The sequence below is a fragment of the Salmo trutta genome, chromosome 14, assembly GCF_901001165.1.
Source record: "Salmo trutta chromosome 14, fSalTru1.1, whole genome shotgun sequence".
Taxonomy (NCBI): domain Eukaryota; kingdom Metazoa; phylum Chordata; class Actinopteri; order Salmoniformes; family Salmonidae; genus Salmo; species Salmo trutta.
Window position 1 is genome coordinate 40,468,512 of NC_042970.1, and position 17,326 is coordinate 40,485,837.

The 17,326-nt window shown below is 42.2% G+C and overlaps 2 protein-coding genes and 2 long non-coding RNA genes across 5 annotated transcripts in view; 2 read left to right on the plus strand and 2 right to left on the minus strand.

The window, feature by feature from the left end:
- LOC115208083 (sodium- and chloride-dependent GABA transporter 2-like) overlaps positions 1–17,326 on the minus strand; it is an 87,713-nt gene that overhangs the window by 41,836 nt on the left and 28,551 nt on the right. The window contains exons 14-15 of one of the 2 annotated variants that reach the window (XM_029775857.1): positions 15,123–15,293; positions 13,485–14,458 (exon numbers count right to left, since the gene is read on the minus strand). In XM_029775857.1, the coding sequence (XP_029631717.1) occupies positions 14,297–14,458; positions 15,123–15,293 (333 nt within the window). In that variant the 3' untranslated portion in view covers positions 13,485–14,296. Of the gene's footprint in view, positions 1–7,275; positions 7,375–13,484; positions 14,459–15,122; positions 15,294–17,326 lie in introns of those variants that run through there. The other variant, XM_029775859.1, reaches the window with a different exon arrangement.
- Positions 1–17,326, plus strand: part of LOC115208086 (uncharacterized) — a 67,130-nt gene that overhangs the window by 35,449 nt on the left and 14,355 nt on the right. The window lies entirely within an intron of this gene.
- LOC115208084 (sodium- and chloride-dependent GABA transporter 2-like) lies at positions 7,924–10,501 on the minus strand. The gene is made up of 3 exons (XM_029775860.1): positions 10,313–10,501; positions 9,922–9,998; positions 7,924–8,182 (listed from the first exon to the last, which is right to left on the minus strand). The coding sequence occupies exons 1-3, from the start codon at positions 10,409–10,411 to the stop codon at positions 8,131–8,133; spliced, it is 228 nt and encodes a 75-aa protein (XP_029631720.1). The 5' UTR covers positions 10,412–10,501; the 3' UTR covers positions 7,924–8,130.
- On the plus strand, positions 10,411–15,574 carry LOC115208085 (uncharacterized). Its single transcript, XR_003881091.1, has 2 exons — positions 10,411–10,756; positions 15,132–15,574. It is a non-coding gene; the product is annotated as an uncharacterized LOC115208085 (long non-coding RNA).

Genomic DNA, 17,326 nt, shown 5'->3' on the forward strand with positions numbered 1-17,326 from the left:
GCTAGTGCTAATGATAACAATAGCCTAATATATTCAATATGCTGTGATCTGTAGAGAGAATATATTAGAGGGGATGTGTCAAAAAGTGATTGATGAGCTATTTTAGTGTCATGTGTTTACACCCTTTTATGGTCATCCTGCCCGGATGTTCTCACGCTATCGAGTGAGTGTTTATGTAACATGATAGCGCAGCTGTTCCTTTGAAGTAAAGCAAATGTTTGCAATAAACATGTCCTGGTGATAATGTGTAGTGACCTTGTTAAACTGTTGAATGTGTTTGAACATTTGAAACAGTTGTGAATTTATGTAGTGTGTGGGGGAGGCCTGAGTTTGAAAAGTTTAAACATTTGGGAATTTTTGTAGTGAATTTATGGACTTATGAATAAGTCATTTCCGGGGTAGGTCTGTCTGAGTATAAGTAAGTGTTAGGCTAGTCCTGTGCCATGTCTAACACAGATAAACATAGAAAACATGTCTCCTAGACCAATTCTAGGTGTATTGTGTGCTTCATGTCTGGGACACAATGACAAAACCATCTTAAGCCATTTTCTCCTGCATTTCGCTTGAGAGAATGACTTAAGATAAGACTGTCAGATCGAACCGGCCCTGTCTGTCAGATCGAACCGGCCCTGGGTGGAACATCCCTGCCTGGCTATGCATTGTGAGAGGACATCTGCGGGTGAGATGATTTGAAAGCCATAAGAATCTCTTCAGTCTCATATAGTCCAGACTCAAAAGTGACCATTTTAGGTTATGCCAAATTCAATAGCTCAAATGCCACCAAATGTGTTCATTAGTATGTATCTTCAAAAGCATGCACAGAGGTCAACTATTTTGTGCTTGTCTTTAGCTTCAGGTGGGGAGATTATTTTAAAGTGCTTGATATCATGAAACAAGTACAGCAGTTTTTTTTTTACCATCGTGAACATTTACGAATATGGGCCCTTCTGTCCTCAAGACATAACTTGGGCTGAACGGCAAGAAGGTTGATCTATCATGGTGTAATGATCGTCTGAAAGAGGGGACCAAAATGCAGCGTGGTTCGTGCTCATCATGAAATGTATTTACTGAGAACACATTAGATAAAATAACAAAACGTCCAACAGTTCCGTCAGGTGCAAAACACTAAACAGAAATAACTACCCACAAAACCCCAAAGGAAAACAGGCTGCCTAAGTATGGCTCCCAATCAGCGACAACGATGTAAAGCTGTCCCTGATTGAGAGCCATACCAAGCCAAAACAAAGAAATACAAAAACATAGAAAAAAGGACATAGAATGCCCACCCAAATCACACCCTGACCAAACCTAAATAGAGACATAAAAAGGCTCTCTCAGGTCAGGGCGTGACACATGGAAAATAAAATATTCAAAACCTGTAAGGCCCTGGAGATCCAGGGTGGAAGAGACATTGTCTGAGGTGCTCACTGCTTGAATAAGGGGATTTGGAGACTCATGGGGGTGTTGGGTTAGAATTGGCCCTTCCCAAGGGCTTCTTTTTCTCTAAGAAAGGAATTAAAGAATAATTATACATATAAACATGTATTGTGTAGTAAAGTGTATGATATCTATAAAGATTTAGAATAACATGAAGGTTTTTAAAAACCTTACATTCAATGAATGAAATCTCTCCTCTAAGAGATGTGTGTGTGTCTGAGGCCTGGTGTCGGGTTACATGCAGCGAGTGAGAGAGAGAGAGAGAGAGAGAGAGAATCCCTGAGCAAACCTTATTTTCATGAACAAAATACATTTTAGAAATAGTCTTTCCACCAAGTGTATTTATACATATAAACACTTATTGGTGTACTATTGTGAAATAATATGTATGATTTATATACAGGTTTAGTAAAAAAATGATAATAATACAAAAAAGAACATTCTGGCATATTTTGATATTGTATAGTAAACTTTTAATAATTGCAATATGTTTACATTTATGTACTAAAGTTTAGAAAGAAAAATAAAAGGACTTTAAAAAGAAAAATGTATTTACCTTCAATGAATGACAGCTCTTCCTCTGGCCCTATGTCTCTGTGTTCGTGTTAGGTTACAAGCAGAGAGAGGTACAAAGAGAGAGATCCCTGAAAAGGATCAAAAACATTTCCTACAAAAAAAACACAAAAAATACAAAATAATGATTATACATGTAAACATGTGATGGGTATTACAGTTTAATAATAATATGGAGAATGTGTATAGATTTTTAGAAGAACAAAATAATTTTTATAAGAAAAAAACATTATGGTTATAGTTTCATAGTACACTTTTTAATAATAGTATTATGTTTTAAGGTCTGTACTAAAGATTTTGAATTAAATAAAGGGGTTTAAAATTGTATTTACCTTCATTGAATTCATCTCTACACAAGAGAATGTGGTTCTTAGGGATGTGTGTGTGTGTGTGTGTGTGTGTGTGTGTGTGTGTGTGTGTGTGTGTGTGTGTGTGTGTGTGTGTGTGTGTGTGTGTGAGCGTGTGCATGTCTTTGAAAACAACTGTCCGGGGGCCTCCGAGGATGTCCCCCCACCCAAACAGTTGGGACATCAGGGACGTCTGGACCTCTGTCTCTCACCCCGTTGGTGCGAACGTGTAAGTATGTCTATTTGAACCAACGTCTAACCTTTTAAAAAAAGAGTTCTCATCAAATCCATATGTAAATAGTCAACAGGTTGGCCCTTACACATTAGGTTACTATATGTACATAAGGGTCCCCCCAAACAACTGTTGTTTTTTTCCCCCGAGGATGTCCGTTGGATATGTCCAAGGATGTCCGGGGTGTCCAAGGATGGAATGTACGTTGTATGTCTCTGTCAATCACACCCACCTCTTTGAAAGGGTTATTGTATTATTTGTTTTAAAGATGGGCCCATTTTAATGATGACCTAAACAGATCCATTTTACCCCCTTAGTAACCTTTTACTGCAGTGGGCTAAATCTGTGGAAAACAGAGAGTATCTTGGTGGTCTTAAGTAACCTATGACCCTGATGATCATCTATAGGACGAACATTGGAACATCTTGAATAACAATAAGGGGCACATGTACTCTTAAATGTCCACTCAGCACAGCCCTCGGAGCATGGTTCCTCTCTAATTTTGTTCCTAGGTTTAGGACTTCTAGGGAGTGTTTCCTAGATGCTGTGCTTCGGCATATACATTGATGGGTCTTATATTTTTAGACTGGGTATCTGTAAAACACTTTGTGACAACTGCTGATGCAAAAAGGGGTTTTAAGAAGTACATTTGGTTGATTGACAGATTTGTATTATTATAAAAAGTGTCACACCCTGATCTATTTCACCTGTCCCTGTGATTGTCTCCACCCCCTCCAGGTGTCGCTAATTTTCCACAGTGTATTTATCCCTGTGTTTCCTGGCTCTTTGCCAGTTCGTCTTGTATGTTTAGTCAAGTCAACCAGCGTGTTTTTCCCCATACTGTCAAGTCCTGACCAGTATAAGGGGTTATTTGTTATTGTAGTTTGGTCAGGACGTGGCAGAGGTGTGTTTGTTTAGAGTGTCTCGGGGTTTGTTGGTCTATGTGCTTATGTAAGAGGGGTGTTTGTTTAGAGTGTTCCGGGGTTTTTGGGCAATGTTCTATGTTAGTATATTTCTATGTTAGTTCTAATCTTTCTATTTCTATGTTTAGTTTATGGGGTTGACCTTCAATTGGAAGCAGCTGCTCCTCGTTGCTTCTAATTGAAGGTCTTATTTAAGAGGGGTGTTTTTTCTATGGGATTTGTGGGTAGATGTCTCCTGTTTTGTGTCTGTGCACCTGACAGGACTGTTTAGTGTCGTTTATTGTTTTGTATATGTGATTTGTTTGTTTTCCTTCTTCAAAATTAAAAAGAAGATGAGTATACACGTTCCCGCTGCGTTTTGATCTGATCCTTACGACACCTGTTACAGAACTACCCACCAACAACGGACCAAGCAGCGGAGGACGGAGCAGCAGGTGGACTACAGGGAGTCGTGGACATGGGAGGAAATTCTGGACGGGGCTGGACCATGGCACCAGGCTGGTGAATACCGTCGCCCACCGGAGGAGATAGAGGCAGCCAAGGCGGAGCGGCGCCGTTATGAGGCTTTATATGCGCCGATTGGGAAGCACGAGAGGCACCCCCAATAATTTTTTTGGGGGGGGCACACGGGTTTTTTGGCTGGGCCAAGGGTGAGCCCTAAGCCAACTCCCCGTGCTTATTATGGGGAGCGTATGGAGTGGAGAGCGCCGGAGTATGCGGAAGTGCGCACGATCTCGCCCATGCGCACGCATAGTCCGGTGCGAGCGATCCCAGCCCCTCGCAAGTGCCGTGCTAGAGTGGGCATCCAGCCTGGAAGGAGGATGCCTGTGCAGCACATCTGGCCACCAGTGCGCCTCCTTGGCCCAGGCTACCCTACGCCTGCTCTACGCACGGCAACCATCAGGCCTCTGCACAGCCCAGTTCGCACTGTGCCAGCACTCCGTTCGTACAGGGCTACTATTACCATCCAGCCAGGACGGGTTGTGCAGGAGGTATGCTCCAGACCTCCAGTGCCTACTCATGGCCCGGTGTATCCTGTTCCCGCTACTCGCACTAGCCTTGGGGTGCATGTCTCCAGTCTGGTACCTCCACTACCAGCCCCATGCACCAGGCCTCCAGTGCGTCAGCCCAGTCCAGCTCGTCCTGCTCCTCGCACTAGCCATGTGGTGCGTGTCCCTAGTCTGGCGCATCCTAAGCCAGCCCCACGCATCAGGCCTTCAGTGCGCAGTCCCCGTCCAGAGCTTCCGACGACAGTGCCTCGTCCAGAGCTTCCTGCAACAGTGCCTCGTCCAGAGCTTCCGGCAACAGTACCTCGTCCAGAGTGTCCGGCAACAGTGCCCCGTCCAGAGTGTCCGGCGACAGTGCCCCGTCCAGAGTGTCCGACGACAGTGCCCCGTCCAGAGTGTCCGGCGACAGTGCCCCGTCCAGAGCTTCCGGCGACAGTGCCCCGTAGAGAGACGGCCCACAGTCCGGAGCCAGCAGAGACGGCCCACAGTCCGGAACCGAGAGAGACGGCCCACAGTCCGGAGCCGAGAGAGACGGCCCACAGTCCGGAGCCGAGAGAGACGGCCCACAGTCCGGAGCCGAGAGAGACGGCCCACAGTCCGGAGCCGAGAGAGACGGCCTACAGTCTGGAACCGGCGCAGCGAGAGTCGCCCTACAGTCCGGAATCAGCGCAGCCAGAGTCGCCCTACAGTCCGGAATCGGCACAGCCAGAGTCGCCCTTCAGCCCGAGGTCTCCAGCGACCCGCATCAGCCCGAGGTCTCCAGCAACGCACATCAGCCTGAGGTCTTCAGCAATGCGCCATAGTCCAGAGACTTTGGGAGGCGTAAAGTTTAATGAGTATTTAGCGGGGGTGGACAGGTTAGGTTGGAGAGTAAGGCCGGAGTCTGATCCACCTCCATAGTAGGTGGGTTGGGGAGGGGGGGGTGTAGCACAAGAACCGTCGGTGACGGTGGCCACCCTCCCTTCCCTCCCTTTAGTTTGGGATTATTTTTGTTTTGGGGTTATTTTTGTGTTTTTTGTTTAAGGTGCATCCGGGGTCTGCACCTTTGGGGGGGGGGGGGGGGTACTGTCACGTCCTGACCAGTATAAGGGGTTATTTGTTATTGAGTTTGGTCAGGACGTGGCAGGGGTGTGTTTGTTTAGAGTGTCTCGGGGTTTGTTGGTCTATGTGCTTATGTAAGAGGGGTGTTTGTTTAGAGTGTTCCGGGGTTGTTGGGCTATGTTCTATGTTAGTTCTAATCTTTCTATTTCTATGTTTAGTTTATGGGGTTGACCTTCAATTGGAAGCAGCTGCTCCTCGTTGCTTCTAATTGAAGGTCTTATTTAAGAGGGGTGTTTTTTCTATGGGATTTGTGGGTAGTTGTCTCCTGTTTTGTGTCTGTGCACCTGACAGGACTGTTTAGTGTCGTTTATTGTTTTGTATACGTGATTTGTTTGTTTTCCTTCTTCAAAATTAAAAAGAAGATGAGTATACACGTTCCCGCTGCGTTTTGGTCTGATCCTTACGACACCCGTTACACATACTCCTTTTCTAATCTCTTTTGCTAGTCTTCCCGGTTTTGACCACTGCCTGACTCAACTTCTTTCCCGCCTGTCTGATCATCCTGCCTGCCCTGACCTTGAATCTGCCTGCCCTTCAGTACCTATTGGACTCTGAACTGGTTTTGACCTTTTGCCTGTACACCATCCTTCTCTTGCCTACCACTTTTTGGATTAATAAACATTGTAAAACTCCAACCATCTGCCTCCTGTGTCTGTATCTGGGTCTCGCCTTGTGCCTTGATAAAAAGAATAACAATATTAATATAATCATTATTATGTTACAGGTGAGACCTACCCAAATGTTTAAACTTTTCAAACTCAGGCCTCCCCCACACACTACATAAGTTCCCAACTGTTTCAAATGTTCAAACACATTCAGCATTTCAACAAGGTCACAACACATCAATCACCAGGACATTTTATTGCAAACACTTGCTTTACTTCAAAGGAACAGCTGCAATATGTTATATAAGCAATCACTCGAAAGCGTGAGAACATCCGGACAGAATGACCACAAGAAGACATAAACACGACACTAAAAATAGCTCATCACTCACTTTGACACATTAAAACTTTTCAACCTCAGGCCACCCACATTCATCACATAAATTCCCAACTGTTTCAAATGTTCTAACAGATTCAACAGTTCCACATCAATCACATCACATCAATCACCAGGAAATTTTTATTGCAAACATTTGCTTTCCTTTAAAGGAACAGCTGCACTATGATGTTACATAAACAATCACTCGATGACATCTACAATATTCTCTCATTTTCTAACAGTTTCACTCAATTCATTTTAATTAAAAATAATAACTATGACTCACCCCTCTCTAGTCATTAGTTTGCACTAATTGCACTGTTTTGTCTACGTAACCTGGTTCAAGCATTCATGACATCACCCTGAAGAAGGAACAATGATGCCGAAAGGTTGGTGGTTTACCCAATAAATTACAGTGAGTTTATACATAGAGTGCGACTCTCTTTGTTTTTATAGAAGCATTTATAATGAACATAAAGTTAGGATTATCTACTTTACATAGGTTACACATCGGCATCCATTTGATTTGTATTTCTCTGTATTGCCAACTTAACTTTTGGTTTTCTGTCAATCATTTGTATTACTGTGACATCAACGTCATGTTTACTATAACTGGAAACATAACTAATTAATTTGCTTTTGAGAGTGGGGTGTAAACAAAAAAAACTTACAGTGCAGATGACTGGAGTGACATACTTCAAACAGTACTTAATGATGGGTTATGGTCATTAAGTACATGTCCTCTATATTATCGTACAGACGGTCTGCACCTGTGGAGTAAACATATCAACAAGGACTCAAAATCACAGCAGTCAATAAAAGGGTCTGGTCAGTTGGTCTGTCAAATACCCAGGTAAACATTCTCAAACCACCAGGTTTAAACAATTGCAGATCAGGAAACCTGGACAACAGCTCTAACCAGGGTTTCCCAAACTCGGTCCTGGGCCCCCCACAGCTGATTCAAATAACCAACTCATCATCAAGCTTTTATTATTTGATTCAGTTGTGTAGTGTTATGGCAAAAAACAAAACATGCACCCAGGGGTGGGCCCCAGGACCGAGTTTAGGAAACACTGGTTCAAGGTACCTGTATTTATTTGTTTAGAAAATAAGAGCTTACGTTATGGCCATTCTTCTGAAAAAGTGGTGAAAGTAATGTAAAAAGAGGACCAGTGTCACGAATACTCTCTCTCCGGCTCTCTAGGTCACCAAGCTGCTCATTATTACACTCACCCATCACCATCGTTACACGCACCAGTGCTCCATCAGACTCACCTGGACTTCATCACCTTCCTAACTACCTTCCCTATATCTGACACTTCTTTTGGTTTCTTCCCCAGGCATTATTGTTTCTGTTCCAGTGTTCATGTCTGTACTCTACCTGTGTTTCTTGTTATGCTCATTTTTTGCTTCCCCAGTCCCAGCGTACACGCTACAGAATAACGCCTCACCAAGGGGGAGCATCAGTGTCTTTAGTTGTTTTTGTGTTGACAGGTGATGTCGGGTCCGGGTCCTCGGCCGGCTTGTTAGGCTTTGCTCCTGGTCCCTGGGATCGTTCCTCTGGTTGGCGTCCTGCGGCTAAAGACGTGCGTCAGGGAGGGGGTACTGTCACATATACTCCCTGTCCGGCGCTCTAGGTCATCAGGCTGCTCATTATTACACACACCTGTCACCTGGAATTCATCACCTTCATGACTCCTAAACAGCTAATCAAAGGGCTACCCAGACCCCTCTTTTATGCTGCTGTTGCTCTGTTTAAAATGTATGCATAGTCACTTTAACTCTGCCTATATGTACATATTACCTCAATTACCTCGACTAAACGATGTCCCCGCACATTGACTCTTTACCGGTACCCACTGTATATAGCCTCGCTTGTTCTTTAGCTGCTGCTGTTAAATTATTTTTATTTTCTATTATTTACATGACACTTATTTGTTTTCTTAACTTCTTAAAGCATTGTTGGTTAAGGGCTTGTAAGTAGGCATTTCACTGTAAGGTCTACACCTGTTGGAATCAGCGCATGTAACAAATAACATGTGATTGGATTACCTTCCCTACATCTGCCACCGCTTTGGTTCCTTCCCAAGGCGTTATTGTTTCTGTTCCAGTGTTCAAGTCTGAACGCAACCCGTCTTTCTTGTTTTGTTCGAATGTATGTTCACTTAGTTATTTAATACACTCCCTGAACTTGCTTCCCGACTCCCAGCGTACATGTTACAACCACAACCTGTGATGTGAATAATCAAGGACTTGGGACTATAATGTTCTACCTGCAAAATGTATAGTTTTGAGATAATGAGTATTTTTAAGTCCCAAATCTCAGAACTGTTTTGTGATGTCCTGCTGTTTTCAAGTATATCACCTTACTTATGTACAATTATTTGTTATTGACCACACAGCATTGTGTGATTGGATTGCATATAGAACCTTAAAGCACCAAGTTAAAAGGTGTTTGCGTAAATAGAACTTCCGATTTTATTTTATTTGTTTATTGTAAATGGACTTTAAAAAAAATCTGACATATCTAACATGTAATGGACCACCTAAAGAGCAACTCTATGTGAATAACTCATTTTTGACCAACATGTCAGAACCTTAAAATCCCAAAATAACGAGGTGTCGTTTCACATCAATGTCCAAAGTGGCAATGTGTGCCAGAGGAACAACTTGGATAATGCCATAAACACCTTGAACAGAAACATCCTGTGGGAAGCTGACCTGCAATTAGGGTTTCTGTGATTGATTATCTGGGATTGAAGGAATGGGGCCATGCAGGGTATTTTACAGCTCCTTGTTATCAGGGATCCTTGGGACGTTCCTACTCCATTGAAGTTGACATTTAAAATGGTTAGGGTGAGGGTAGGGGTTAAGGTTAAGGTTAGGGTTCAAGGTAGGGACATCCCAAGGATTTCTGATAGCACTGATTTTACTATTATGTTTTCATAAGACCTAAAATGATAGTGGTAACACTTAATAATGACTTACATGAAAATACCTTCATAAATGTTTGTAATATAATACAAGGTTTAGATAGCTGGCTAGACTAACTTACCTAGTAAACTATAACATGTTAGCTGACATGGGTTAATTGGGTGAATGTCGGTGACTGACATAACAAGAGGAAAACTGCGGCTGCACTACCACATTTCAAAATGTCACATTGTGTATTCTACTATACCAACTAACAGTAAGTTGAGACCCCGACTGACATTGAACAAAAGTGGTTGCAGGCCCTAAGTGGCCGCTTATACCTAGAAACGGCACTGGGAGTAGGCCGGGCTAACTCACCATAAACCCAGCTGATACACACTTACTGTAGTATAGAGAAGAGAAGCAGAGTCATCCCACTGCAGGCATAGTAATCAAACAGCTGGAAGATATACAGGCCTCCCTGCAAATAGAGGAGGGGTAGAAAGAGAAAGAAAGTATAAGGTACAGTCTTACTGAGCACAACAATATGACTATAATCTAACTCCAGGGTGAACAAAACACTCAGACAATGATCGTAGGTGTGTCCAGCAGCCCAATCGCTTACAGAATAAGTGGAATCTACCAACAGTTCTGCGGAAGAGGAGGTATGTTGAAACACAGGTATATGTTGAAACAGATCACTTAGGAGGAAGGTTATCTATCGATCATATATCTGGTTAATGTCATGATAGATCCTATATCCTTATAGAATGATGACTTCAAATGACCTCTCACCTCTGTGACCATGACCAGGCCGATGAAGAAGCCACCCACAGTGATGATGAGGAGGAGGATTTTACGCCGATGGCCAACCAGGAAGAAGGAGGGATTCATGTCTGAGATAGCTGTCACCAAAGCCTCCACACCTACAAACTGAAAGCGAGAGAATAGGGAAGTTCAGTGGAAACTCTCTTCTTTGAAAGTCTAGCTACTCATTCATAGTTTCACATCCAATAGTTTAGTGATGATTGTAGCATCTATTGTAGGTTATGTAATTATCCTTCACTAAGAAAATATTCCGTAGGCCTTCGGGGACACTCTAACACACCTCACTGTCTAACACCGGTAGGATTATCGTGATGAAGAAGAAGATGGCCCAAAGCTGGGGTAATGGCATCATGGCCACGGCACGAGTGTAGGCGATGAATGCCAGGCCTGGACCTGTATGCTGCAACAAAGGTAAATAGTTAGATCCCTGAAATGCTAAGACACCTGTCTTGCAACAAAGCAGAACTTAAAAGGGTTTGTTATTTTGTTTGTTTGTGCATTTGTTAATTTCATATCTCACTGCTGCAACACTTACCAGATTGGACCACGGTTGAGATGTCTGTCCCTTGTTCATAAGCCATGAAGCCCAGAACAGAGAATATCGCAAAACCGTCCACAAAGCTGGTTCCACTGTTCAAAAGGCACAGGTACACACAGTCCCTAAAAAGAGATTCACTTCCCTGTTAGTCACAACACGAAGGCATCCAAATGACCTACAACATGGAGATCAAACTTTCCACAGATACCCTACCATTTCTGCAACCCAACCTCCAAAGAATTATAGGCACAGGGGACATTTTTGCAGGCACGTTTACTGTTTGTGTACTTAATTCTTCCACTCACTTGTAACAGTTGTTGTCATGTCAAACGCTGTTTAAAATCAATTTTTATGTGATTTTTCTCGTAAAATAGCGATAATATTCCAACCAGGAGACGTTGTATCCGTTCAAACACTGAAAGAAGAAAATGGAGTCATCACATGCACGCGCGCACCAGTGTCATTGTTCTCAGAAGTTCCACTCACCAAAACCCCTACTGTTTTTCGCCCAGAGACTGCAGAGTTATCATTCCACATTCTGGCGCCTTCTGAGAGCCAATGAAAGCCTTAGAAAATGTCACGTTACAGCGGAGATCCTGTATTTTTGATAAAGAGGCTACAGAAGGCCAAGAAATGGTCAGACAGGGCACTTCCCATATAGAATCTTCTCAGGTTTTGGCCTGCCATATGAGTTCTGTTATACTCACAGACACCATTCAAACAGTTTTAGAAACTTTAGGGTGTTTTCTATCCAAATCTACGAATTATATGCATATTCTAGTTTCCTGGCAGGAGTAATAACCAGATTAAATCGGGTACGTTTTTTTATCCGTCCGTGAAAATACTTCCCCCTATCCCAAACAGGTTAAGAGGGCAAGTTGGTCAGGATGATATCTAAGAGGGTGCCCATGGTTTCGGATTTAGGGTGGTACCTGCTATCTTCCTTGATAATTTGTGTGAGATTGAGTTGTCTAGTTTAGATTCTAGGACGACCGGGGTGTTAAGCATGTCCCAGTTTAGGTCACCTAACAGTATGAACTCTGAAGACAGATAGGGGGCGATCAATTCACATATGGTCTCCAGGGTACAGCTGGGGGCTGAAGGGGGTCTATAGCAAGCGGCAATGGTGAGAGACTTTTTTCTGGAAAGGTGAATTTTTAAAAGTAGAAGCTATCTCTGCAGTAGATTTCAACTCCGCTCCCTTTGGCAGTTCTATCTTGTCAGAAAATGTTTTAGTTAGGGATGGAAATTTCAGGATTTTTGGTGGCCTTCCTAAGCCAGGATTCAGACACGGCTAGGACATCTGGGTTGGCGGGGTGTGCTAAAGCAGTGAATAAAACAAACTTAGGGAGGAGGCTTCTAATGTTAACATGCACGGTTACAGTCAACAAATGAGAGCACCTGGGGAATGGGAGTGATGCTGGTGGCTGCAGGGCCTGGGTTAACCTCTACATAACCAGAGGAACAGAGGAGGAGTAGGGTAAAAGTGCGTCCCACCTACTCAACAGCCAGTGGAATCCCGTGGCGCGATATTCAAATACCTTAGAAATGCTATTACTTCAATTTCTCAAACATATGACTATTTTACACCATTTTAAAGACAAGACTCTCGTTAATCTAACCACACTGTCCGATTTCAAAAAGGCTTTACAATGAAAGCAAAACATTAGATTATGTCAGCAGAGTACCCAGCCAGAAATAATCAGACACCCATTTTTCAAGCTAGCATATAATGTCACAAAAACGCTTCAGATTTACAGATTTAATAGAGCCCCTAGTCTTTAAACTCAGTGGAGTTTAGAACCAGAGTCTAACATCTCTGTTAGAACTAGTATTACAAGTTGCTGAAGCACACCAGATGATAGCCTGACATGTGGAGTGACACAACCAATCAATTGACCACAATGTCAAAAACTAGTGGAATACGTCATGTGCAGCTGGGGAATTGTGTAAAATGATCACGAGAACAATAATAAAATATCCAAATCTTGAAACACTATTATCACCATAACCTGCTACACTGAGGGGCGTAATGGTATCTATGAATGAAAAAACACAAACTGTCATCAGGGATAGTAGAGCTGGAGCTGCCACCTTTGGTCAGCAATCATCAGAGACGTGTACACTGTAATACAGACCCTAATACTTCATTAAAGGATGAATATAGATATTGTACAAACAACTGTCTAAAGCTACGAGTATTCATTTTTCATATCAGGCTAAATTCACCTCAGACACAATTGCAGGTGGGGTGTGCTCTGTGTTGGTTTAGCCTGAAGTAATGATAACTGCTGTTACCTACTGGTCTTACCAGTAACTCATAGAAGGGCATTGTTCCTGTATTAGTCTTCAGCTACAGTCAGTGGAATGACGATGTCTCTGTTAAATTACCTCAGAGTAGGAGCGCTTATCTAGATTCAGTTTAGCCTTTTCTATGATCCTAGATCAGCACTTCTACTCTAGGACGCTTTATGAATACGGGCTCAGGTCTCAGATTAATGTTAGGTCTGAATATCGGAAGAAATGTCTGCAGCGAATTCCAATTTTTATTTAAAGTACTCCAAAGAATAAGGGTGGAAAAAGGACATATAAGTCACGGCACAAGGTTTGATGATTTTATTGATATTGGCATCAAATCCTATCACAGTATTTTACAGTGTTTCAACTGTATATGCATCTACACAATCCCTTCTTGTTAACCATTGATATATTTTCACAATTGTCATACTTCACAAAGTCTTAGGAAATGACATAGTAGTAGAAAACAACTATGTAAGATTATTAAACCCACCCAAATCAAAGATAAAATGTATATTTAAAAAAAAAATAGTTTGTTCGCTTGTATATACAGACTCAGATAACTAACCGGGACAAATAGCACGAATGTCATGTTTTTGTTTCCACCATGATGTGTGACAGGTCTTTGATCCATTCATCCATTACTCTGCCATGACCCAAGTCCTGGTTAAAGGACAACTGCAAAGGTCCATATTTTGTGCCGGACCTTACTTAATATGTTTTCTCCTCATTCTGACGTGAGTCAGCAAGATTGACCTGTAATTCTAATAATTCTAGGTAGGGTTTTCTGGGCCAACCAGAATGACCGCATCTCTCTCTTTCACCCCAAGACATCACAGAACCAGTGCTTCTACGTCTCATCAGCGCTACATAGAAGAAATAGTGTGTGTTTTGGAAACACTTGCCCACATCGCCCTTGCAAGAAAAAGGCATGGGGTGGATTATGTTCTGTACTATACTTTTCTACGCCACTCAGACCAAGTGAAGGGTCACATAAGCCTCTGTTACACAACGGGAAGTATTTGTATTTTTTAAGTCAGGACCTTGAGTGACTGGCTGGACCTGCTTATCTCCAGTCCTATAGGGATGGTGGCTGAGAGAGGGGGCCAGTGTCTCTACAGGGGGCCAGTGTCTCTGTCTAGGAGGTTGTGGCCCCAGGCTGGTATCTCCATGTCCCCCAGGGGTCTGTCTTGCTCTGACTGCTTGGCCAGGAGGGAATTCTTCTGGGCCTTGGTCATGGGGAGATCCTCTGATGGCGTGGTGAGGATGGACAGTCTCTGAGGAGTAATAGAGAGGACAGAGGAGCATTTCAAAGACAGACCACCAAAGGAATGAGACATAAAATAACTGGTGATGTTTGCAGAACGTTGATTGTTTGTCTTCTTTTCTTAGTTGGTAGAAGAAACAACATCATCAGTGTGTATTGGGGAGTAAATGGGGTTTGGGTTATGGTTCTGATCATCCGATAAAGAGAGACATAACAACACAAGTGGTACTTGCCACCTTTTAAAAGATCTGAAGTTTGGAATTGATAGTGAGAAATTAACCATGGCCTCTCATGACCATTGCTCCATCTTTGGAGGATGTACTCAAAGACTTAGCCTCTATCGTTGACCTACGTAACTAGCTATAGCTAGGCTACCTATGATATATTGCTTGTTTTTGGTTGTTGTTTTTGAACCACTTTGAGATGCCTTTCTGTTTTGAAACTCCAGTGCTTGACTTGGGCTGAGACAGTTTCCGGTACTCATGTTTGGTGTCGGTAGTGTTTACATTTAGGTGCATGAGCTCCACAATACTTTTAAGCTAATATTGTAAAAGAGGAACAGGAGCTCAAGCAGTTAAACATTTTTGGTCCCGGTACTCAGCTCCGGAGAGCTCCTGCCCAAGTCAAGCAATGTGAAACTCTATAGAAACATAATAAATGATGTCCCTATTTACCTGTCGCAGTGTACCAGGAGTGACGCTCACGATGTACACCATCCATAGAGGAACGATGAGGGTGGAGGAGAGAGTGAACCACCAGCCAACGGCGGAACCCCACCAAGGATACTGGAAGGTGTTGTTGAACGTCAGCGGGGTAAACTTTATCAAGGAGAAGACAAATGTAACCTAGAACAAAAGATATGGTTGGAGGTTGTATAATAAACATTAAAGAACACAATGTATTTTCCGATAGCATTGTACTAATTATAACATATTAGGGTAACAGTGAGGGTTGAGTGAGGACAGAGATGAACAAGATAAGGTTAAGAACAAGGTTATGGTTTCTCCAGTACATTTAGGTCAGGCTTCTGGTGAAGCATTTATAATGGTCTAATAAAAAGCATGAGCTGTCGCACACCCAATATGTTCCCCCTGTTGATGATGCTTATCATGCATTATAGTTGAAACTAAAGATTAGATGTAACAAACATTTTATGAAATTGGAAAGAATTAAATATACAGTACCAGTCAAAACTTTCTACACACCTAATCATTCAAGGTCTTTTCTTTATTTTTACCATTGTCTACATTGTAGAATAACAGTGAAGACATCAACAACTATGAAATAACACATATGGATTCATGTAGTAACCAAAAAAGTGTTAAACAAATTAAAATATATTTTATATTTGAGATTCTTCAAAGTAGCCATTTGCCTTGATGACAGCTTTGCACACTCTTGGCATTCTCTCAACCAGCGTCATGAGGTACAGTAGTCACCTGGAATGCATTGCAATTAAAAGGTGTGCCTTGTTAAAAGTTAATATGTGGAATTAATGCATTTCAGCCAATCAGTTGTGTTGTGACAAGGTAGGGGGTGTTATACAGAACATATCCCTATTTGGTAAAGACCACATCCATACGATAGCAAGAACAGCTCAAATAAGCAAAGAGAAATGACAGTCCATCATTACTTCAAGACATGAAGGTCAGACAATGCAGAAGATTTCAAGAACTTTGAAAGTTTATTTGAGTGCAGTTGCAATAAACATCAAGTGCTATGATGAAACTGGCTCTCATGAGGACCGCCACAGGAAAGGACGACCCAGAGTTACCACTGCTGCAGAGGACAAGTTCATTAGAGTTAACTGCCCCTCAGATTGCAGCCCAAATAAATGCTTCACAGTGTTCAATTAACAGACACATCTCAACATCAACTGTTCAGAGGAGACTGCGTGAATCCGGACTTCACGGTCAAATTGCTGCAAAGAAACCACTACTAAAGGACACCAATAATAAGAAGAGACTTGATTAGGCCAAGAAACACGAGCAATGGACATTAGACCAGTGGAAATCTGTCCTTTGGTCTGATGAGTCCAAATTTGAGATTTTTGGTTCCAACCCCCGTGTCTTTGTGAGATGCAGAGTAGGTGAATGGATGATCTCCGCGTGTGTGGTTCCCACCATGAAGCATGGAGGAGGTGTGATGGTGTGGGGGGGGGCTTGGAAAAATATTCCTCATGAAGCTGGTTGAGAGAATGCCTAGAGTGTGCAAAGCTGTCATCAAGGCAAAGGGTGGTTACTTTGAAGAATCTAAGATCAAAATTATATTTTGATTTGTTTAACACTTTTTTGGTTACTACATGATTCCATATGTGTTTTTTCATAGTTGTGGTGTCTTCACTATTATTCTACAATGTAGAAAATAGTAAAAAGAAAGAAAAACCCTTGAATGAGTAGGTGTGTCAAAACTTTTGAGTGCTACTGTATATGTGAAATTAAATTAAACAGTAATGTATGTTAATGTTAATCCTATGCTAGTGCTAATGATAACAATAGCCTAATATATTCAATATGCTGTAAACTATTATCTTCGAACTGTTTCACTCAATTCATTCTAATCAACCTAGTAATTATGACACACCCCTCACTATTGTCATTAGTTTTCACTAATTGCACTGTTTTGTCTATACTGGTTCAAGCATTCATGACATCACCCTGAAGAAGGAACAATGATGCCGAAAGGTTGGTGGTTTACCCAATAAATTACAGTGAGTTTATACATAGAGTGCGACTCTCTTTGTTTTTATAGAAGCATTTATAATGAACATAAAGTTAGGATTATTTACTTTACATAGGTTACACATCGGCATCCATTTGACTTCTATTTCTCTGTATTGTCATCTTAACTTTTGGTTTTCTGTCAATCACTTGTATTA